Source organism: Anser anser (genome assembly GCF_964211835.1).
Source record: "Anser anser genome assembly, chromosome: 8".
Lineage (NCBI taxonomy): Eukaryota > Metazoa > Chordata > Aves > Anseriformes > Anatidae > Anser > Anser anser.
The window spans coordinates 12559289-12582425 of record NC_139728.1 but is presented as its reverse complement, the minus strand read 5'-3'; the positions used below and the strand labels follow the sequence as shown (position 1 = coordinate 12582425).

The 23137-nt window shown below is 49.7% G+C and overlaps 1 protein-coding gene across 16 annotated transcripts; it reads left to right on the top strand.

Annotated features, from left to right (window-relative positions):
* Window positions 1-44: 44 nt before the first annotated feature.
* ZBTB37 (zinc finger and BTB domain containing 37) lies at window positions 45-22674 on the top strand. Of its 16 annotated transcripts, none has more exons than XR_014587415.1 (7): window positions 45-111; window positions 804-909; window positions 2413-3345; window positions 4769-4868; window positions 6988-9682; window positions 13845-13944; window positions 16581-22674. XR_014587415.1 is itself a non-coding variant. In XM_083846195.1 (5 exons), exons 3-5 carry the CDS (start codon window positions 2423-2425, stop codon window positions 7474-7476), a joined length of 1512 nt encoding a protein of 503 aa, XP_083702321.1. In that variant the 5' UTR covers window positions 45-111; window positions 804-909; window positions 2413-2422; the 3' UTR covers window positions 7477-22674. The 16 variants fall into 16 exon arrangements, 3 of the variants coding, with proteins under 3 accessions (XP_083702321.1, XP_083702322.1, XP_083702323.1); XR_014587416.1 differs by having other exon boundaries at window positions 14084-22674; XR_014587418.1 differs by having other exon boundaries at window positions 6988-13944; window positions 16581-16675; window positions 18317-22674.
* Window positions 22675-23137: the final 463 nt, after the last annotated feature.

Sequence of the window (23137 nt, the reverse complement as noted above, 5' to 3'; positions counted from 1 at the left end):
GGGCGGGGCGGGGCGGGGCGGGAGGGGGATTTTCTTCCGGGCGGGGGGGGGATGGGGGGGGGCAGGTTTGCGCTTCCGGGCCGGCGCCGGGGCCGATCCCAGCCCCGGGAGGTAGGCGCGGGGCGCCCCGGGCCGGGGGGGGGCGGGGCGGGGGGCCGCGGAGCCTCGCGGGGCGGCCCCGAGGGGAGCGGGGCCGGGGCCCGCCCCCGGCTAACCGGGGCTCCCCCGGGAGTCGGCGGGCTCCCGGCTGAGGCCGCCCGCGGCCGCCGTCAGCGCCCAGCAGCCGCGGGGTTCGTTCGTGCTTCCCTCCCTGCGCGCCCCGGGCCGGCTCCCCGGGGAGCCGCCGTCCCGCCGCGGCTCGGGCCGTGCCCCTCGGCGCGGGGAGCGCTCCGGGGGCCGTCGCTCGAAGGGCCGGGCTCGGGGAGGTCACGGCACCGCGGCCCCGGTCCCGCAGAGGTTTCGTGGTGCCGGGCGGGCTCCAGCCGCGGGGCGCCCCGGGGGGGGGGTGCGGGGCCGGGGCCGGCAGGCAGGAGCCGAGCGCGGGGGGTGTCTGCGCCCCCGTTTTCCTGCTCGCCGCCCGTGCGGTGCTAACGCTGAGCAGGCAGCGGGGAAAGGCGGGTTGGACAAAATTCGGGATTTCCGTGCGGTTTGGGGGGCGCCGCGGTCGGTTAACGCCGCCGCCGTGCCCTCGGGCAGAGCAGCGAGCGCCAGAGCCCGGCGTTGCTGGCTCTGCCGGGGAGAGCCCCGCGCCGCGGCGCTACATTTCTCCTGCCTCTCTTTTTCTTTTCTCATTCCTCCTAAAGGGGAAGGGGGCAAAAAGCTTTCAGACGTTACAGCCTCAGAGGAAAAGCAGAGAACAAAGCCACCGAGCCCACTTCCTCCCGGTGCATGGTGCCGTTAACGTGACAGGTATGGCATCGGACCGACCGCGTCTCAAGTTCTGCGCTTAGCCGGGCGTTGGCGTGGATCCGCAGGCTGCAGCTGCTTCTTGGCCTTGGCGGGTTTTGTTGCTTTCTCCCTAAAAATAGGGCGAGGGGAGAAGAAGCCTGCAGATGTGGCATTGTTAAGTTGCACCTTGGGAAGTTGGATGCACCTCTGATCTCATCCCCCCCTCAGTCAGGCAGCCGTCGCCTCATTTAGCAATCCCTGTGCGCGACCTCAGGAGATTGACAGGCTGTTCTGCAGCTTCAGGTTTAGTAACATATTTTGCCAAGTTTGCACAAAGTCTGTTCTGGCACACGAACATGCACTGTCCTGCAGCGCTCGTAGCTGGAAAAGAAAAAATGTGCCGAGGCTCTAGGCCCCCGTCCTCCGAAGGCACATGTGCTTAAGCTGAAGCACGCGCTAGTCCCTTTTATTCTGAGATTTCTCAGAGTAGGCACTATCAGCTTCAGTATTGCCGGACTGCCCGAAATTGTTTAGATATCTGCAGCACTCTGCCTAATCAACACTTCAGATGCCATCCAACTGGGAAGCAGCTCGTGCCACGAGAGGTCTTTAATGAAGGTATTTATTTTCCTTTTTTTTTTTTTCTGGTGTGTTGGGGGGGTGAGTTTACGTCTAATTTTGGACCATTCTGAATTTTTACCATATATGGTCAGGGCTTCTTTTCAAACTTTGCCAAAATGAAATGTGATGATTATAAAAAAGAAAAAAAAAAAAGGAATTACGGAAAGGAAACTAGGAGAGCTAGCGTGCTAATCCTCATTGTTCATAAGGCATATTCTGCTGTGTGCGATACCTCAAGCTACACAAACGTTGGCTTCTTTTCTCGTGGAGTCATTTGAGCCCGCTGGATGGTCGATGTGTTGGTGGTTGGAGTTGGTTACTGCTCTTTTGCTTTCACTGGCCTGGTGTCTGTTTTCTGCCCTGTGTCGGAAGTGCCACAAACGATGAATATCTTGGTTTTAATGGCGTGATTAAGAGGCCTTGAGTTCAAACACGTGCTGGTCAGCTTTTGAAAAGTCGTTGCGGAGGATTTAGGCCCCTCTCTCTCCTTCCCGATTCCTGCTCTGTAAAGGACAATCTTATAACAATATTTCTTTCCACTTTCAAAATGCTTAGAAGGTACAAGTGCTAAGTATTTTAATCCCTTATGCAATCATTACCTATTTTTAGAACCTGAACCATTTTCAGTGTTCTTTTTACAATGCAAATGCGCTTTTATTGAGGCTTGCAGAATGAACTGTTTAGAGCACTTAAGCCAGAGGGAATGGGGATCTGTTAGGGGCTGTTTTAACATAATGTTTGTAAAAGGCAACGTACAGAACATAAGGATCAGAGAGCTGCTGCGAGCCACCTGTAAATTAAGCGCTGAAAGCTCTCTAGAAGTCCCGGTATTTCAAGCTGAATAAACGTAGATTAACGACGGCTTGTTTTTTTTTTCTTTCTCAATCGGGTTGCACCTGCAAGCGGGACAGCCATGGAGAAGAGTGGGAACATTCAGCTGGAGATTCCTGACTTCAGTAACTCTGTCCTGAGCCACCTGAACCAGCTGCGCATGCAGGGCCGCCTGTGTGACATCGTGGTTAACGTGCAGGGGCAAGCTTTCCGCGCTCACAAGGTGGTGCTGGCTGCCAGCTCGCCCTACTTCCGCGACCATATGTCCTTGAACGAAATGAGCACAGTTTCCATTTCTGTCATCAAGAACCCATCTGTTTTTGAGCAGCTCCTTTCCTTTTGTTACACCGGTAGGATATGCCTGCAGCTGGCTGACATCATCAGTTACCTAACGGCCGCCAGTTTCTTGCAGATGCAGCACATCATCGACAAATGCACGCAGATTCTCGAGGGAATTCACTTCAAAATTAACGTGGCAGAGGTGGAAGCGGAGTTGAGCCAGACCAGGACAAAGCATCAGGAGAGACCCCCGGAGTCTCACCGGGTGACGCCAAATCTCAACCGTTCCCTGAGCCCTCGTCACAACACCCCGAAAGGGAGCCGCCTGGGCCAGGTTAGCACAGTGCTGGACATCCGGGAGCTCAGCCCGCCGGAGGAGTCCACCAGCCCCCAGATCATCGAACAGAGCTCGGACGTGGAAAGCAGGGAACCCATCCTGCGGATCAACAGAGCGGGACAGTGGTATGTCGAGACGGGAGCGGGAGACCGCGGCGGACGGAGCGACGACGACGTCCGGGTGCTGGGAGGAGTGCGCATTAAAATGGAGAACCTGGAGGAGTGGCTAGGGGCAGAGAATCAGCCGTCAGGAGAAGACGGGAGCAGTGCTGAGGAGGTCACAGCGATGGTGATCGACACCACGGGCCACGGATCAATGAGCCAAGAGACTTATGCGTTAGGGTCCTCAGGGGCCAAAGCAGTCAGGCCGACCAGCAGTGAGATTGACAGGTGAGTTCTCTGCAGCTTACGTCCTGACCTTGGCTGTAGGAGGAGATTGAGCAAGATTTTCACTTGGCTGGGTTGGTGCTTTTGAATGTTTGCCCCTAATATTTCACGTGTCCTTCTTAAGCCTAAGCACTGAAGGATTTTTTTCCTCGCGTTACAGAGTGTATCTGGTTTGGGTCGTAATGTTTTGGCTGGACAGCCATCAGCCCAGGATCTCCAGGTGCAGGCTAGCTTGGGAACTTGATCGTTAGCGCTCACAGATGTATAGATTGGAATCTCTGCCTCTCAGCGTTTCAGCTGACATGGGTTTTTTGTCTAAAAAAGAAGTTGCTGTGCAGCCTCAGTAGATGCCATGCTCAGCATTGGAATTAACGAGGCTGTATACAAGACATTACGCAAAGTACCGTTGTAATGATGCCTTCTGGCCTGAAAATCTGGGAGTTGTTCTGGTCTAGGAACAAGGTGGCCACCAGCTGTAGGTCAAGAGGAAGCTTTCTTCCTGGTGGTCCAGGATAGCAGTGGGTCCTGGGGTTGCATCTGCTGAAGCAGTTGAGGTGGGGAGCCCGTTGGCCTCTGCTGTTGTTTGGATTTACATGAAACAGCAAAAAGCCTATATTGGGAATAGGGGGTGAAATATGCTCTGTTTTGTTTCTCCCCCCATTTGCTTCCCCGGCACTGCAGCATTTGTTTTCTTGACCTTAGCTCACACCAAAGAATGGATCTGATAAAGAGCGGATCTTGTGTGTCTGTGAGGGCTTGCATTTGAGAGGGGGGTTTCCCTTCACACTCCTCCTCTTCTAGCTCAGTCCCTCTGGTCCTACGGGGGAACAGCTTCCCGGAAACAGTGGATATTCCATCACTTACTGTTTAATAAATCAGTCTGTGGGAATTACGGTGAGCTGGCCATTGCAAGAGCAAGCCTTTCCTAGCCTCTCGACTCTTCTCCGTGGGCCAGCTGGCCCCGAGCATCTCTCTTTTACACTGCACTCAATATCCACTGTTTCCTACTCGGAGTCCCTGGCATCACTTTTGTGGTGTGTCTTAGTTTCACACTCACAAGGGGGATGAGCACGAGGGTGGTTCGTGAGAGGTGCCCTTAGAGAACCAGTTTCTCCTCCTGTTGGAGAGTTCCTGAGTCTCTGGGCCCATATCAATTTACTTGCTTGCAATAGCAACCAAAAAGCTCTCTGTGACTGAACTGGAAGCCAAATGACTCAGTTTTATTTTTCAGATGTTAAGACTGAAACCACAGACCAGTATGACTTGGTTTTTCCTTTATACTTGCGCTGTTCCGCCTCCTGTGTGTTAGCTGGTGAGGATGAAGAGATGCTATACAGGTGCCTCTATTGCTCACCCGTTGTTCTACACACCATAGTGACCTGATGCCCATTAAAAACTCCGTTTACACTCTTCCCCCACCCCACAGATTTAGCCCTTCTGGCAGCATGGTTGCTGTGACTGAGCGGTACAGATCAAAAAGCGAGTCTCCCGGGCGGATGGATGAGCCCAAGCAGCCCAGTTCCCAGGTAGGCAGTTCCAGAAGTTTGCAAGTAAACGTTGGCGTTGAAGGTTAAGGGGACTACGTGGTGGTGTAGTATGTAATCTTTTATATTTGCAAGCAATGCTGTTCGTGAAACGAGGACCATTTACTAGTGCCAAGGGTTTGGTTGCCCACCCTCAGAACACATGCCGTCAGTGTATGATGTAAAACCGATTCTGTCTGTTGTTTGGGATTTCGTCCAGATACCTGGAAAACAGGAGTTTCTCTTGTTGTCTGAGGGCGTAAATGTCAACCCTCATTCTGGGCAGGCCACCAGCTCCTGAGGAGAAACCCTGTTCACCTGGATCTGTGCTAAAACACTGACAGCAAGTGCCCGAGCTGAAGGAAGAGGCGTTAGCTGGCTTCTGTAGGAGGCTGAGAGGTGACAACATCCAAACCTTTTCCTACTGGTACCAAAACCATTCCAAAAAGCCAAGTACTACACCAGTAAAGTTCTTGGGTGGAGTGTCGGAGGACTGGGGGTTTGTACGGAGGTCTCTTGTCTTTTGTCCCTTGTCTAATTCTTCTGTCGCATACAGTCAGTGTTGCAGTGACACTAGTGCAAGGACATCACCCAGCGGCCTGTGGAAGGACATCTCCTGTTCCTGACACATAAGCAATGTGTTAGTTTGTAATCAAATGACTTTGCTGGAAGCATGTGAGGAGTTACCAGGCTGCTTTGACCTTGAGTAAGACCGAGCGAAGTGAGGAACAAAACCCATGATTTCTGCCTGCTAGCTTCCTGATGCCCTTCGATAAAACGATACCTTTTGGCTCTTATTTTGCCGAAGGCCTGTCTTGGGTCCTCAGAATGTGTCTAGAAAATTTCAGGTCAAACTGGCCCTCCAGGGCAAATGCAACAGAAAGCAATTTTAGCCCTAAGTATGGAAAAGCTGCTGTTATTTCTCTGTAGTGAGACAGCCTCAATCTTAGAACCGTGGGCTTCAACACATGCAGGGAAGTGCTGTCACCTTTCACACTTCTGCTGTTCCCACGTCGATGTTATAAACAGCCTGCCTGCGATCCCTGCCCGGTGGCAGCGTGCGAGGGAGGTACCACAGCTCTGTGCATCTCCTTTAGCTCCGAGCAGCTTGCCACTGCTTGTGCAGCTGCACTCGGCGGCGCCTGGCACGGTTACACCACTCCTTGTGTGTGCCCAGCCCCAGCTGTCGGAGGAGAGGCTCTTGTGCGTTCACACTGGTTGCTCCTCCATGCTTGGCATCATCAGGAAATGGCGTGAGGCTTGGAGTACAAACATGCGGGCATTCAGGGGGCTGTCTAGGTGTGCTGCCTCTGGGTACAGCAGCTCCAGAAAGCAGTGCCTGCGGCTGTCCTCGAGCCGTGCGGCTGGGGGATGCCTGCGGCTCTTTGGCTTGCTGGCTTCAGCAGGCAGCGAGGAGCCTGCCGGTCCTTGCCATGCGCCTTGGAGCCGGTTGCAGCTCGCTCTGCTCAGCCTCTCCCCTGCAATGTCGCGGGGGTGGATGGATTGCGTAAGCCTTTAGTCAAACGTGAGCCATTATAAAATGAAGCCTGAGCGACACCTGAACAAATACCCACGTGAAATGACACCCGGAGAGTTTCAGATGTGAGCTGGAGTTTTATTCCACCTTCGTTTTACTGTAAGCTTATTAATTGGCTTTTTTCTAACATTTAGTAAGTATAGCAGAATACAGTATACAGTATTTTAGTCAAACTGGTCCAAGTTTTTTTGGGGAAAAAAAACGGAGTAGCATGTATTGACACATTTGATCCGCAGCTCAATCAGTGGCTAACTGCCCTCCTGACAAAGGCTGTATTTTCTTCCCCAGACCTAGTGAATGGCTTGGCAGAAGGGGCCACTAGCAGAGGTTTCTAATTGATTGCTCGTTTGTCTCCAGCCCCAAGGCTCCAGTTAAGCACTTAAATGTGTGCTTGAGGTTGCAGACATTAGTGCTGTTGATTTCTAGGTTTGGCACATGCTCCAGTGCTTGACTGGACTGGGGCCTAGAGGAAGAAACAGCAGATCTTCTTTTCCGCATATTTTTTTTCTTTTTAAGCTGCATTTTTTTGTTTTGTTTTGTTGTTGTTTGTTTTGTTTTGTTTTTAATCTGTTTTTTCCTTCGCAGGGCGAAGAATCACCCATGATTGGAGTGAGCGGTTACGTGGAGTATCTCCGGGAGCAGGAAGTTTCAGAGCGCTGGTTCCGGTACAACCCACGGCTCACCTGCATTTACTGCGCCAAATCCTTCAACCAGAAAGGCAGCCTGGACCGGCACATGCGGCTCCACATGGGCATCACGCCTTTTGTCTGCCGCATGTGTGGGAAGAAGTATACCCGCAAGGATCAGCTGGAGTATCACATCCGCAAGCACACAGGCAACAAGCCCTTTCACTGCCACGTCTGTGGCAAAAGCTTCCCTTTCCAGGCCATCCTCAACCAGCACTTTCGCAAGAACCACCCTGGCTGCGTGCCTCTGGAGGGGCCTCACAGCATTTCCCCCGAGACCACTGTCACGTCTCGGGGGCAGGCGGAGGAGGAGTCTCCCCCGCAGGAGGAAGCTGTTGCCGTGGGGGAGACGGCACAGGGATCTGTGTCCACCACTGGGCCAGACTGAAGCGCAGCGGCAGGGTCTGGGGAGGAAGGACCATCTTCCCGTTTTGGCTCTAGAGAGTCAGCACCAACCTGGCAGGCTGGTACTCTAATTAGTGCAATGCCACCATTGGACAGAAAGAAGCTCCCAAGATGTTGCCAAAATAGAAAAATCTTTCTCTCTCTCTCTCTCTTTCTCTCACAAGCCCCCACAAACATAGTGTTAAAGGTTTTTCTCCCTTATTCTTCATCTTCTTGGGGAAAAACAAGACAACTGTGTCAATCAACTTCTTATTCAGGGATCGACAGGATTTCAAATTTTTGTAATGTTCGATAGCGATCATCCGGGACAAGCAGTCCTTTTTATTTCTCAACAGATTGTGGCCCAGCTGCCAATTCCTGCCGGCGCAGAGCCAGCGAGCCTGGCCGCTCCTCGCTGCGTCTTGTGGCCCGCATCAGAGGGGCAAGCAGGGGCGAGGGGCAGTTGCCTTTCTCCCTTTCCCAGGTAGTTGCCACGTTAAAGAAAACAAACAGACTGTCCTAGTGGAACCTGCCTTGCCTGACTATATTTATCCCTGTCTTATTTTTGGTGTGTCTCTTTTTACATTTTTATGTAAACTATTATTTTAGGGCTTTTGGCTTGCCCGTTCCAGGCGTGTGGCCTCCTGCCCCTTGTTAAAAGCGGGCACGGCTATGAAGCAGTATTCTAGAGGTCAGCAAAATTTGAAGCACTTAGGCTACTGTAAGTGAAATTTAGCAGCTGTGAGGTTTGCGTCACTCTAATGTGTGGGGAGAAGGTTTGGAGGGGTCTTTCAAAGAGGGTTATCCTCTGCTGGTGCTGATCTGGAGAGTTTGGAGCGCTCCGACTTCCTGACCGGTGCGCTGCCGTGCTTCAGGTGTTGCCAAGCTTTAGGAAGAGGTTTGTTTTCTGGCTGAATGGAGGAGTTAGAGGCTGGCTACCAAAGTCGTCCTTCACCCCAGCTCCCCCCTTGAAACGCACTTGATCTTTTCTAACAGCAATATGGTTTACTGAGATACTGTAATCCCAGCCAAGCAATCATGGGTGGTTGCTTTTGAACATGTTTCTACAAACTAGTTTGATAACTTTTTTATTGCTGAAATGAAAAAAAGAAAACCCTACTTTATTTCCTCATAATGGTTCAGGAAACTTAATATCAGTTGTTCCTAGAGCAATCACAACTCTGTCCCGTTGCATGGACTTAAACTTTTGTATTCTAAGAAGCTCTGATGTTTAGAGCAAGTTTAGCAAACCTGGAGAGACATGCCTGTGTTGTGTATTGTAGGTGTCTGCACGTGCTTACGTGTTTCCTAAACGGAAAAGCATGGGACAGGTAGATAAGTGCAAATATCTTGACATCTTCTGAAGAAGTCTTTTTAAAAATATGCAATACTTTAAGAGTTTTCTTTGGTTCTGTTGCTGAGTTGTTCATGATGGAAGGGGAAAATGCACGACAGGTTGTGCAGATTGGGTTTGGGAGAGGACATTTGGTTGAAGGGATTCTCTTTAGGATGTTTAATGTGTGTCTTAGGGAAGGATGAAGTTCTGATCCTTAGGATGATGGGAGGAACAATGAGACATTGAAAAAGAAACACATTCCAGCTTGCTTTCGCAAAGAAAGCTGGGCAAGTGGTTACAGCGTGGCCTTGGCAGGCAGGAGGCTTTCTGAGTGCAAACAAAGCTTCTCCTGCTGTCTGCTTGCACAGCTTTGGGCACAGGAAATACTTCCTGGCCTCGCTTTCCCCACCTGCAAATTGGGACTTGTGATCATTTTCCTGCCCCTTTAGAGGCAAGAATTTGGAGAAGGGTGAAGCAATCTTGCCCACCTTCCACTTTGAACAGGCGAAGGGTCTCGCTGTTCCTTCCACGTCTCTCTCAAAAGGCAGACGTGGCTCTGATGCTGTGGTGTGCGGGGAGGGGAAGGGCTTGGTGCCAGGATCAAGCGCACCAGGGACATGCTCCTAAGAGAGGAGCCTTGGCAGGTGTTCTGAGCAGGGCACCTGCCCAGTGCAAGTTCCTTGACTGTTTCAAACAGGAAAACTGATATCTCCCCTTCCATTTTCCTTCCGTCCCTTCTTCTTCCGCTCCTGTCAAGTGCATCGTCACGCAGGGGATGATGTTCTGAGCAGCCAACCGAGGGACCAGCCCCGTTCAGTTTCCTGTCAAAGGTCAAACAGTAAGGTTGCCAGAGAGTAGTCGCAGAAGATGAGAGGTAAGGGGGTGGCTAAGGTAGGTTTCGTTGCAATCGAGGTGTGGGGAGGAGCGGAGATATGCAGAGTATGCTGCTTTAGTCATAGCTTTTGAAGTTACCAAAAATCATTAAGAAAAGAAGTTAAAAACTTTGAAGTCCTATCCCGTTCACACTAGAGAGTGTCAAAAGTTACTTTTAGTTGCTTCAAAGATTTTTTAAGTGTTTTAAAATAGAACTTTTAAAAGAATACTACCAAACTATAAAAACATAAAATTATTTATATACATATATTATATATAAATATAGTGGGAAAGTTTCCCTGCTAAGCTTGCTGTGAAGAGAAGGGTGAAGGTGCAGTAACTGCTATACAAGCAACATTTTTTGGAAACAGATGGCAACTGATCCATCAAAGCTTAGTGATGAAGGGCTGACATAAAATGGTGAATGCCTTATTTGTATGGCATAGCTGTGAGTTTCTTGAGCAGGTTTTTGTTTTACTGTATTGATACTGTGAATGGAGGAGCATCCTAGCAGCCCAGGGTGAGATCGGTGCATCCTGTTTGGCTGATTTGCTACTTTTAATTGGCCTGGTGAAAGTCGTGAAATTGTTCCTTCATATTGTTCTAGGCTAGCCTGAAAACAAAGCTTGTGAAAGGTTTTATTTTTTTCTTTTTCTTTTTTTTTTTTTTTGGTGCAGAGGTTGCCACTGTACAAATGATCATTTCTGATTGCATGCAAAAGAGCCAATATTCTTGCCCAGGCCTCGTTGAGGTGAAGTTTATAAGCTTGTAACTAGAGTCAGTATAAGGAATGGTAGTGGGAATCACTCTAATATTATTTCTGTACATTTAATGGACATGTATGTGTATGTATGTGTGGAAATCATGGCGTCTCTAATGTTTTTGTGAGCCGTGCTGAAAGCCATCGAGGCCACTTGCGCTAGGAGAGGGAACCAGTTCAGGAGGAGTTGTTTGTTCAACTTTTCTTTCAGCAATTGGCTTCCTCAGCGCAGATGTGGCTGTGACTGCAGGATCAGGGCTTGGAGGCTGTGTGCAGGATGGAAGGACCTCGTGTGAGTTCTCCAGCAGCGCTGTAGCTGCTTGGGGTCGCTTCCCATAGCGGTGTGGTAACATCTTTTGTTGCATCTCCACGGGCAGACGCGGAGCTCTTGCAGCTCCACCGAAGCTGTGGAGAAACAGGTGCCGGCTTTCTGAGTACAAGTGCTTCTGCGATGGGTTGAGGCACGGCTTGGCATTTCCACGTCTAGCTTCAGCTTTTTCCCCTTTTCCAAAACTGTGATTTCAACTGTGATTCAAGGAGGATGTGAAGCGAACTGTCGTGTTTTAATACCTCTGTAACTTTACATTTCTGTCAGCTTCAGAGCTAGGGCTTGCTAACCCGTTTGTTTGCTCGCCTCAGGCAGCAGGGGAACGTGCTCTGTTTCTGCAGCCTTCCTTATCGGAGGGGGAACGCATTTCGTAGGTCTTTGCAGTGGCAAGGAAACCTTCCCGATGTGAAGTGTTGCGGTTCTCCCCGTGAGCCTGCAGAAAGCCCCAGTGCCAAGTCACAGCAGGGCAAAGCGCGCGGTGCTGTGGACGTTCCCTGCTGCTGCTGGGCTCCCTGTGAATAGCTGTGAAAATAAGAGGAATTGTGTTAATACTGTGCTGCTGCTTCGGGGAAAAGCTAGCAGTCTTCCTCTCGGGAGGATGACTGGCGTAGAGCTGGAAGAGGGGAAAAAAGCAGAACATCTTTCTGCTCTCCTGCAGCGGGAGTGTGTGAAACCGGCCGAGGCCGCTTACTTGCAGCAGCACCAAAAAAGGGGGGTTGTGAAATGTGAATTTCTAACGGGAGGCAGAGAACATGCTTGGCCACCTGATGCCAGCCAGGGACACCGGCTTGCGCAGAGTCGCAGCAGGCGAGGCAGAGCAGTCCCGTGGCGCGGCCGTGCCGCCCGCCGCTGGCTTCCCGGCGCAGCTCCTCATCGGGCTGCTGCCGCCAGCTCGCGGCCCTTTGCCTCGCCGGTGTCTCCTCTGAAATCCTTCCAAGCTGTGGTCTGTTTAACTGAGCTTGCCGAAGTTTGGGTGGCTGAAGGCAGGAAGAATAGAAAGCATTTAGTGTTTCTGCTGCTGTTTCAAACCTGGCCGAGGTCGGCAGGGGCTGACCGTGGGCATTGGACAGCCGCCGGGGGCTGGAATGGCGTTCGGAGCAAGCTGCGGCCTCGTGGGAAGGCACAGCAGGGCAGGCGCGGAGCCAGGATGTCAGCCCTCTTCAAGTCGAGGCCAGAATACATCAGAGAGACTGATCTCTCTGCCCGGCCTGCTCTTGCTTTGTGACAACTCGGTGACTTTGTTTGCCAGGGCAGTTAGTCCCACGCCTCTCTGCAGTGATGATTTCACTTAAAAGTAGTAATTTCACGTCAAAGTTTGACGCGCGGTTCTTTAAATTATTCTAAGCAGTCTGGTCCTTGAGAACAGCCCTTCTTATGTGGTGCATTTGCAAGAGCAGAGTTGTAGCTTTTATTTGCTTGTGACTTTCTCTTCCCAGCAGAAGCCAGTGTATAAAAAGACAACTGAAAAGGTGCAGTTGATTTGGGTGGAAGGTAGCTTGCAAGAGAGACTGAGTCACGCACCTTTAACACTGAGGAAGATCAGCACCCCTTAAACTTATTATTTAAACTTTATAAAAACCTTCTGTTTGATCCTCGACGTGCCAAAGTCGCTGTGCCATTCAGGCATCCGAGTGTTCCTGCAGATAAGTGACACCAATGCTGTTCTTCCCAGAAACGGTTTGGGGATGGGACAGGTCAGGGGGCTGTGATTCAGGAAACTTCTGGTGTTTCTGCTAGGCTTGGGCTCTGAGTTTCTGCAGTCGGAAACCCGGAGCCTTTGGGTGGAGCTGACCTGCTGCTGTTACTCTTCTGTAAGGTGGTGGTCCAACGGTGAGCGTTACCCACACCAGGGGCTGAGATCATGCACAGGGCTTTGACATCGTCAGCGGAAGGTCCTAAAGAGGAGCTAAATATCTTTATTTTAATCATTGTCACTCAAAAGATATTTTAATATAAAATGCATACATCCAACTGTATGTACATTTATATAGAGAGATATATTTGTAACCAAATAAAAGCTAGAACTATGCAAACACTACTGGCTGCTGCTTGAAACTAACATCTACCAGAATATTTTGGAATACTTCGGAGTAGATTTGTTGCCTTTTCTTTTTTTTTTTTTTTTATTTTAAATAATAAGAAATGCAGCAGGGGCCAAAGTTTTGCTGCAGTTAGTCTCACTAGATGCTTAGATCATTCTGAATCTGGAATCCACTCATAAGTGGGTTATAAAAGTATCTAAAGAGTCCTCCAAACTCTAAAATATATCCAGCTGCATTAGTATTATTGCTGAAAGGCTTTCGTTTGCAAAACATAGGAAAATTCAGAGGCTGGGACTGGGAGAGATGGAACTGTGGTGTTTGGGATGGTAGGTAGAGAAGAGGTAGAGTCAGTAACGCGGGTGTTTGAAGAGGAAGGCCTGGGAGCATTTTCCTTCTGGACATAGGACTGAGTTGGCTGCAAGGCATCTTCATTGTGAACATTTCCGTCATTGGGACGGAGGCTGTGATCGAAGCAGGACTGGGCTGAGTTCTGGTCCCAGGGGAGGTACTGGAAATGTTCCTGCTGAGACTGATGGTGCCAGAGTTTAGCCTGCTGGGAGAAATTTCATGGGGTTTCTGCCATTTCTTTGTGTCAGATCCGATCTTTGCTTTTAGGTTTAACTAAAACATGTCCATCTGTAATCTTCACTGACCCGTTTGACTTTTTGTTCTTAGGGACTGTAGAAAATTCAGGTTTCTTATAACATTATCCTCATCCCAACTGTGAACAAGTTACTACTGTTTCCTCTAATTTATTGTCTTTCTGTTCCTGAACGTCTGTATCATCTGGCTGATTACCAGTGCCACCTTGCAGTGCTCCATTAGCTTTTATGCACAGGGAATTGTTGCAATGGATAAGTTGATGAAGCTGGTTGGAAGAGTAGAAGCCTTTAGAGAGTAGCTTTTGCTTCCTCTAGCTGTCATTAGGGAGTGCGCACACACGTACCAGTATATACATATATATGTATACATATATAAAGTATTTCAATATAAACTCATTTAGCATTATTGTTTAATTTATATTTTATTCCAGTTATAAACCAAAGTATTACAGCTTGTGAAATGATGCTTCTTGGAAATAGGAGGAGCTGTTTTAGGTGGGTTCTGAAAGACCGTTGTGGACAAAAATGCAGGTAAGATGGAAGAACTTGTTCTGTTGAACCCTAGAGACTGGAAACCTCGGGCGGATTTAAGACGTGCTAGTAAGGTTTGATTGTGGGGAGGCAGTGTGGGTGGCCATTTGAAACGCTGTTGTTTTTTTTTCTCACGCAGTTTGACTTGGTGTTGGAGGAACTGCTATGGCAGCAGTGCGGCCTGGCGGCTGGCAGAGACGAGGCACTGGAGCTGCCTTTGCTGGAGGTGGTTTGAATTCGTGCTTTGACCGTGTCTCGGCAGCGCTTCTGCTGCTGGACTGCCCCAGCAGAACCGCTCCGGAGCCCGAGCCGCCCCGCTGTGCCTGTTGGCCACAAAGCACGGCGCCTCTGCCCTGCCTGGTGATTTGGGGTACTTTAAAGAAGAATAAGGACTTCCCTACTGGAATGCCTCGAGGATTTCCCTGCAAGGGAACTGGAGGGGTGGCTTTGCCTTATGCTGTAACGTGGATCTAAAGTGATCCTCTGCCTGACCCTGTCCTGGTCAGCGCGGGATTAGGGTGAGTTTTTGTTACCAATGGGACAGACTGACTCGGTTCTGGCACTGGTTCTGCTTCCGTCCCCAGCGACTTGCTGTTCCAAGCTGTGGTGTCTGACCGGGGTTGGAGGTAAGAGGTTCGCGTTGAGGTGGAGTAGAGCTGCCACTGGACCCAGTGCTCCAGGGCTTTGGCTCCTCTGTGCTGTCACAGTGATTAAAGCCAGCCCCGAGGGAGTTTTCAGGGCCTTCTGAAGGCTTCTGGACACCTTTGACATACAGAGAAGTGGTTTTGTTAAACAAAATCAAGGCTTAAAGATTGCAGTGTTCTCCATGGCACTTAAGTGTTCTGTAGGAAAACAAGTATGTTCTGGAAAGCCCAGAAGTAAAAAGGGAGAAGGTGGCAAATCAGACCGTGGTCTGGCACAAGTGGGAGCTTGAGAGAGGAGGCCACAAAAACAACTGCCAGTGTGTTTAGTCCCTAGCTTACTCTTCTAAAAGAGTAAAACAGGCACTTGCTATTTAGCGATGTCTAGAGGTGCAGGTATTTTGTAGTAAGCCCTGAAGAGGTGCACGTTCTGCTGTCAGCAATGGAAAGAGGAAATGAGTTCAGAAGTGAAATCTTGCTATTTTTTTCTCTATGGGGGGAGTAATTGCCTTTCCGAGGAACTTACAAATGCTACAACTTGACCACAAAAATTCTCCTGCAGGCTTAGCAGCAGCCGTGCTTCCTCTTACTCTTCTGCTCAGCCTGCATGCCAGAGGCTCTTTTTATAGCAAGCTTCCCTGCATCCCTCCTATCGAGCAGTGTGATATCGAGCAGTGTGATATCCACCCACCCTTGTTGATTAAGTTCATTTAATACTCTCCAGCAGGATTAGTGCGTACTCGCAGCTCCTGGTGTACATGCAATACAATTTTTAGCTCCTGAGTTCAGATCTGGCAAATATAAAAAGCCTGTAAGCTAATCTATTTCTAATTGTAGTCACTGGGGACTGCGGGCTGAGTACAAGAGCCCTTCTGTGCTGCGCCAGTGCCTAGCGAAGCGTCACGGCCTCTGCTTTGCTTGGGTTTTGCGAGGAAAGAAATTCCATCAGGCTGAGGCATCCCGTAACCCTCCTTGGGGCAGGAGAACACTTCTCTGCTCTGGTGGCAGGGAGGAGAGGTACCTTAGACCGAGCTCTGGCTGCTAACTGGGCAGAACAGAGTTATTGAGACAGTTGTCTGTATGTGAAATTTCTGCCACTTCTCTTTAAATGACTGTCAGTAACATATATCTGTACGTGCATAGCATGAGTTTTACAGAAAGGTAGCCCTTTTCACTGAAAATGCCCCAAACTGAACGTTGAGTAGCAGCAGTGTGCTGCACGGAGCGGCTCCTCAGTGCTTAGGGGGTCGCTGCAGGGGTGCGCCTGAGGCTTCGGGCGAGGGCGTTGTAATTCCCTTCCCTTGTAATTGCTCTGATGGCTTTGGGACGCTGCCCACAAAGCTGCGTTTTTGTTTTTAAAGCTTTAATTCCTATCATGGAAATGCTGAAAAATCACAGGTCCCCTCCTCCCCGATTACTTTTAAGTTGTTTAGGTGAATTTTGATGTGGCATGACAGCTTTCAGTTTGTGGTCTACAAGCAACGTCTCCGTGAACTAGCCCAGAAGAGCCAGCCTGCTGCCGACAGATTTACACCTGCTGTTCAGGCACCTGCACTGGGAAACTTGTAGGACTTCACAGACGATCGGTTCAAGTCGGGGGCTGTAGGATCTGATGCTCGTAGCGGGGCTTCCGTGCTGCCAAGGGGCAGGGTTAGCTGGGGGACGAGGGCCGGGGGCTCTGCTGCAGCCTGGACCGAGTCACTGGGTGCTGGTGCCTGCTTGCTGGGGTCTGTGATGTGAGGGACGTGGGCTGGGTTTCCTCCTGAAGTTTGCCTCGTGACTTCCCACAGACTGCTGCCTTCAGCGGCAGGACGGCCAGCATTAAGGATGTGCTGGGGGGACCTTAGCAGGGGGATCGCGTAGCTTCAGAACCAGGAGTAGCGGGACGTGCCAAGTGTTTCTGTGAGTGAAGAACAAAACCTGCTTTTGTCAGGGTGGTAGAGTAGACCTGGGGGTACCGGCTGTTAACGTGTGTTCAGGTACTTGTTTTTGCAGGGTGAGATGAGCCATTTCAGAAATCTGGGCGAGGAACAGTGGTAGCATTTGAGCCCTGCCTTCTCACTGCAGGTGGCCACCGAGACCCGCAGCAGGTACGTCCGTGCCGCCGCTGGGGTGGGAGGGGAGCCCCGGCACCCAGCCGGGAGCGTGGAGGTGTCACGCTCGGGGGGAGACGCAGCCCCGTGCCAGAGGTGCCCCAGGTAAATGGGCACCTTTTGAGAGCAGCAGGGCGGTGAAGTGCTCCCAAAAAGCGGGCGTAGCCGTGCCTGTCAGACTTGTGTTTGCGTGCTCTGCTGTCGGCACAGTTCCCCACGCAGTGTGCCCCGTGTGTGCAGCTGATGCGCTGGGGAACGTAGTGCCAGAGCAGGGGGCACCGTGCTGCCTGCTCATCCTGCAGCTGTGCTGGCGTCGGCCCTGCTGAAACCTCCTTCTAGCAAGAGGAGTGTGCTTCCCTGCAAGGAGCAGGGGAAGCTCCGGGTGTTGCTTGTCACCAGGGGGCTCGGGTGGGTGGCTTTCTTCTTTGCTAGAGGAAAGCTGTCGTGGCTGCTGGAAAAATACCCCACGTGCGTGGGGTTCGGGGTCCTTCTCGCTAAGAAAGCAGCTACGTTGCTGCTGATATTCCAGCAGCAGAACAGTTAACAGAGTAATCAGTTTCATTAAAAAAAAAAAAAAGTATTCTAATTTGGTGATGGTGAGCTGGCAAGGAAAGTAGGTTGGCGAGGAGGGAAAGAAGGCACGTGCCCCCTGAAATACGAGGGGGGCTCATCTGCTCTCAGCACTGGCCGTGGCTGCTGCCACTGGAAGTCAACAGGAGGTGTTGAGTGGAATGGGGCAGGTGAAACAACAGCACAGCATCCCTGGGAAGAAGTGTGTGTGGATGTCGTGGGCAGGGAAACGTCTGTTTTGGAACCTGCCTGTGTGCAGGAGCGTGCGGGAAGCCTCGTGGTCTTGGAAGACAAGCCTGCAGAGATGCTGACGCCCAGTTCAGAAGCACTGGAGCTGAGCATCGCCAGTGTTCTCTGGTCTGGGATCTGCAGAGCTCTTCAAGGGATCCGAGAATGGAACCTAAGGAAAGGAGCCAGGCTGCAGCGCGGGAAACTTTGCAGATTTTGGAAATTCCCTTGGAAGAACCTCAAGGGTGGCAAGTGAAGGTTGAAAACAGGTAGCACCAGGCAGATTTCAAAGTGCTGTTTTCTGAATGTTGCACTTTCTGGCATGTGTTAAAGCTGTTGAAGACTCAAGTTTGCTTTCATTTCAGTACTCTCTCCTTCATGTCATTCCTTCTACTTAAACTCCGCAGCCAAGGAGAGGGTGCAGAGAAGACAAAGCCAAACCCTCTCAGAGGCACGTGGTGGAAGGAGGAGCAGCAGTAGGCAGAAGTTTATACACGGGAAGTTCAGGTTAGGTATAATGAGAAACTTTTTCACCATGAACATAGCCAAACATTGGAACAGATTGTCCAAAGAGGCTGTGAGATCACCAGCCTTGGAGATACTCAAGACCTGGCAGGTAAAATCCCGAGCAACCTGCTTGAAGCAAGCCCTGCTTCGAGGTGGGAGGCTTAGACCCAAAGGTTTGCCCCTCCCTCGGGTATTTGGGGCTTCTCTGTCACCCCACGGGGGTATGAGACACTGCCCCGCCACGTGCTGTGCTGCGTTATGTGAAACGAGGGGTAGAGCCTTACCCCACCACTGCATTTCCAGTCACATTGTTTTTTTTTTTAATTTGTCAAGGATTACTCCATGACAGAGCATCTTGTCTACAAAGGTCTGTGGAGAAGTCCAGCTGCGCCCAAGCGTGAGTGCAGCTTCCTTTTTTTCATCAGACTAAGCCAAGCTATATATATATTTTTTATAGAATTATCATATAAAAATGGGCAGCTTTAATGGGCTTCCTAGTTCCTATCAGTTAAGCTTTGAAATATATTCAGGTGTCTTTTAAATACTGCTGTGTAACTTCCTTGTTTAATCTGACATATTCTGAGTTATTATTTTTCTGCAGTTGTCTAAGGCAGTACTTTAAAAAAATAAGTGCATTATTTTTTTGCCAACCGTCAGTTATGTTAAGCCTCCAGCTTTACTTAGATTTTGTAAATGTGCTTAACCCTCCTCAGCTTTATGGTTAAATGTCTTCATTATTTTTATTATTAATTGCAGTGAACTTATTTATTTAAACCTTCCCATTATGTTTGCAGTCTGAACCAATACCATTCGCTAAGGCCCACAAAAACTGTGAAACTCCCTAGAAAGTAAAAATGAAGCTAAATTGGTTAGTTTTACCACTGGTCATAAAATACAGAAAGTAGCAGCATAAAAAAATATAAAAATTACTGAGTCTGGGGGAGGAATCATGAAGCCTCAGATAAGAAACTTCACTTGGAAATGAGCTACAACCTGATGATGTTCTTTCACTGGTTCCCCATTTGGTCAAGGTCAGAAGCTGTCTTGAGATCCAGAGGTTTTTCTGGGGTCCTTTTTTTTTTTTTTTCTATTGATGCGTTTAGGGCATTGGTTTGGTATGGATGCTCCCATGATGCTATTTTCTTAGACATCTTACACGTCTAAGGAAACTATAGATTACTGTGAAGCTTTTATTTAATACTTCATTGCATTAAGTTGGTAACTGAGCAACCGTTGGCTTAACAGAGGCAGGGGCTGGGGGGGAGAAGGAAGGTGCCACGCCGTTGTTGAGGCAGGTAGCTGTGAGTTACACTAACACAATAGGGACAGTGCAATTCTCTGGATTACAGCTTCAAGCTTGGCTAAAAGCGTGAAACGTGCCTCGCATCACCCCTGCGGCTGCTCCCTGGCCGCGGGGTGCTTTGCTGGATGCACCAACGTGACCAAAAGCCAAGGTGAGGCAGTCTCAAGTTTGCTCTGTAAAAATACAGGGACAGGGTTGCTGTCAGCACAGGCTGTCCCACGTGTGTGGTTAGAGGCTGAGGGCAAACACGATCTCTGACGAAGATTCAGGGACTCATTTTGTACACGGTGCAGGTACTTTCCTTAAGGGTTTGACGGTTTCCAAAGCCAGGGTTCTGCTGTTAGGTGAAGCAGCAGATCTGGATCACAGGATCCAGATGGATCACATCCATTTGGGGATGGAGGGCAGAATTTGTCCTGCCCTATGCCCAAGATGAAAGCCCTTCAGCTCCCCTGAAGTTCTTGCCTGGGAAAAAGCCCTGCGCCAGTTTCCAGGGCTGTGTTGTCCCAGAGCAAGCGACTACGAGAAATATTTTGAAGTGCAAGGGGAGCGTTGTCACTCAAATAATGCATGTTTCTTTTGTGATCGTGTATATAATATTGCTGACAGGTAGGAGAAGACAGGCCAAGGACAGAGTAATCCTTGCTGGCACAACAGGGACTTTGCTGAATAAGCTCTTTTAAAAGTCGAGTTAGGAAGAGAATAATATGCAGCTCTATGTTCTTGTGGTAATTTATTCCTCACCTTGGGCCCCGTGCTTACAAGGAGGGCCAGTGAAGGACAAGGGCAGACTGTATCGGAGGCTAGTTGACAGAAACGAAAGCAAGCTATTCAAAAATAGTGCTTTTGTCTGAAAAAGGGAAGGGAATGTATGTCGTTTTCCCCTAAGCCTCTGGTATCTTAAACACTAGCTAAAGCTCTCGTGAGCTGTGCCCCAGTTGTTGCTGAAGGTGCCCTCTGCCCCCTTCTTTCCCCAGCCTCACCCCCCTCTTTCCTGTACGACACTGTGAATATGACACCAGTAGCTCTTTTTAACATTTGCATTAAACTTGCTCAGAGCATGAAATGCTGTCCTATGCTGTCACGTGGTGACGCTGTAGATGAGCTGTGACTGAGCGCCCTGTTCAGCTGAACAATAACCCCCAAACAGGGACACCGATGATTTAGCACTTCCACGCGGAGCAGTGGAAGAGGAGAGCATTGTAACAGGAGTTAACAACCTAAGTGGCTTTATATAGCAATTTGCTAATCAAATTTGATTTTTGTAACGAGCTAAACTGACAATCAATTTCTAAAACAGAAAAAGCCTCTTGGAGGGAATAGCTGAGTATGTCTTCAACAGAAAGATTTAACTGGGCTAACTTTAAATGAAGAGCACAGGATTTTTTTCCTTTTTGTTTTTGAGCAATCACTCCAGAAATTGAGTTGCGTTACGCAGCGGAAGATTCACAGGACAGTAACTACCTCTCTCTCTCGGAGTGCTGAGGTTGCCATGCTACACACTATCAGCAAAGCTTTCACTTCAAACAGGTTTGTTTTCCTTACCTCCACGTTTCAGAAACGCAGGTCTGCTCTGTAAAGTGACTCTATGAAAATGGCATCTGGCAGGAGCGGGGAGAGCCTTTCAGGTGCCATCGTCCCTCTGACGCCGGTTCCTCGCCACGCGACCCCTGTGGACGAGCTTCGGGGCTGTGAGCGTGCAGGGCGCGTGCGTTCTCTCGCGTGCTCTGCGCCACAGCAAACCGGCCCGGGGCCACGGGCCGAGGGCCGAACCGCTAACTAGGAACCGAGCTAGCAGCGCGGAGGGGGAGAGGGGAATCCCCCTCCCTTCCGCCTCCAAGGGAGCAGGCAGCAGTGAAAAGCAATAAACTTAAATAAAAATAACACTTTTATACGTTGGTCATTAGTCAGCAGATCTGACTCTGCAAATTTATATATATTATACAAGCATACAGGGAGCAGATCTGTCGTGAAAAGGTGCCATTTTTTTCTAAACAGAGTCCCTTTCCAAACTAGAACAGCACTTTAAATAGGTTCCTCTTAAATAAAAAAAAAGTAAAAAAGAAAAAAAAAAAGAAAAAACCCTTTACTGAAGAAATGCACTTTAAATCGTAAGATGAGTATGGCTGTTACAGGCTTTTGAGACAGCTGTACAGGCAGGGGGCTTGCCGTCAGCCACAGCCCGGGAGGGAGCGATGGTGCCAGACCCTCGGCTGCCACCGGCAGCCCCAAAACTACCGCAGCTCTACCTCCCGCTTCCGCACCCCTCCGGGCCCGGCGCTGCCCCTGCCAACGTTATGGACAGGATTTTCCACCCCAGCCACAAAGCTGGTTGCGGCTCAGCCATGCTGTAGCACTAACAGGACTGGCATGCGTTGACCTGTTGGAATACTTTTGTAAAACGATCAAAAAAAAAAAAAAACAACAACAAAAAAGAAACCCACCCTTGCCTGTAAAGACTCTTGAAACCCCATTTGTAGTAGGTCAGAAGTTGCACCCAGCTGTGACACAGCAGACGGCCCATCCGTGGGCACCAGGCTGAGCAAAGCCATGGGGAAGCTGTTACTGAGGTTGGGGGGGGGGAGTCCATACTGTAGATAAGGAGCCCTAGTCAGTTCAGTATTTAAAAATAATAATAAAAATCCAAGTTGGTGTGTCCCACATTGATTCCGCTCTGAGCTGGTTTGCAGAGTAACCATTAATAAGAAAAATTGTGCTGTCACCATCAACTGTTGGCCTATAAATCCAACCTTTTAGGACAGGTGTCCTAACACTCAAGACTTATTTTCACAGTTAAGAAAGTTCCTGCTGTGCTAATTATTATTTTTTCAATTTTATTTTTGGTTGCAATCCTTATTTCAAAAAAAAAAGTCAGTGTTCACACTTAGTCTGCAGTAGGTTGAAGTGTGATCCTGCTGTGTGTAACTTGTGGATATCAGACTGTTCTTAAATGATTTTACAAGCTGTGCCCAAGCTGGTCCTCCGCCCTGGCTTTTCTTCTCCTCATCCAGTGGCAGCTGGCAGAGGCAAATGCTCCAGCGGGGGTGCCTGCTCTCGGGCTGGTCGCATACAGCAACAGCCACTGCTGCTGGAAGGGGCCAGGCAAAGGCAGTGCGAGAACCAGAGTTGGGGAAGGGGGAATAAAACAAAGGTAGAGGGATTGTACAATTGCATTTAAAGCAGTTTAACAAAAAGCGCTCTCGTCAGACAGCTTTAAGAACAATGTGAATGAAAACTTAGCAACTTGGGTAGGAATCTTTGAAAATTCTATAAATGTATACTTGAAATTCTGTTTGTATTAAAACAAATTGCATTTTCTTCTTTCTTTTAACACTGTGTAAAAGAACATTATGCATGTGAGTGGTTTGAGAATTAAATGGTTTAATACTCAGATCCTGGTCTGTCTCTTGTAGCCAACTGGTCCTGGCCGATGTTGATTTTCTCTGGGCTGCCCAGGCAGGAAGGGCACCGAACCCTTCTGATCAGCGGTGATGAGAGCACCCCGTCCCTGCTGCCCTCAGCTTACCAGCGTGGCAGAGCCTGAGCTGTCCCAGGCTGCTTTTCCTGTCACCTTAGATGCCTTCTGTTCCTGGTTTTTGAGCTTTGTCTTACCATGTCTGCAGGCTCAGCCCTTCGCAGTCCCTTGGGCTGGGGAAGCCACTGTGCTCTCGCACCTGATTCCTGTTGCGGCAAGAGGGCTTCCCCAGCTGCTGGTGCCAGAGGAAGGATTTTGGTTCAGTGCCATGCTAGGGAGATCCAGGCATTTCCTCAGCCTTCCTTTTTTTCCCCACCATCTTCAACCTCCGCAGTGTAGAACGAGTACAACAAGAAAGGCAAAGGTTACAGGCAGA

What these genes read in the sequence shown, in the direction of transcription:
- ZBTB37 (XM_083846195.1), top strand. Translation starts at nt 2,423, where the DNA reads ATGGAGAAGAGTGGGAACATTCAGCTGGAGATTCCTGACTTCAGTAAC. An exon ending in ACCAGCAGTGAGATTGACAG is followed by an intron (nt 3,346 to 4,768) that starts GTGAGTTCTCTG and finishes CCCACCCCACAG; the next exon opens with ATTTAGCCCTTCTGGCAGCA. An exon ending in CCAAGCAGCCCAGTTCCCAG is followed by an intron (nt 4,869 to 6,987) that starts GTAGGCAGTTCC and finishes TTTCCTTCGCAG; the next exon opens with GGCGAAGAATCACCCATGAT.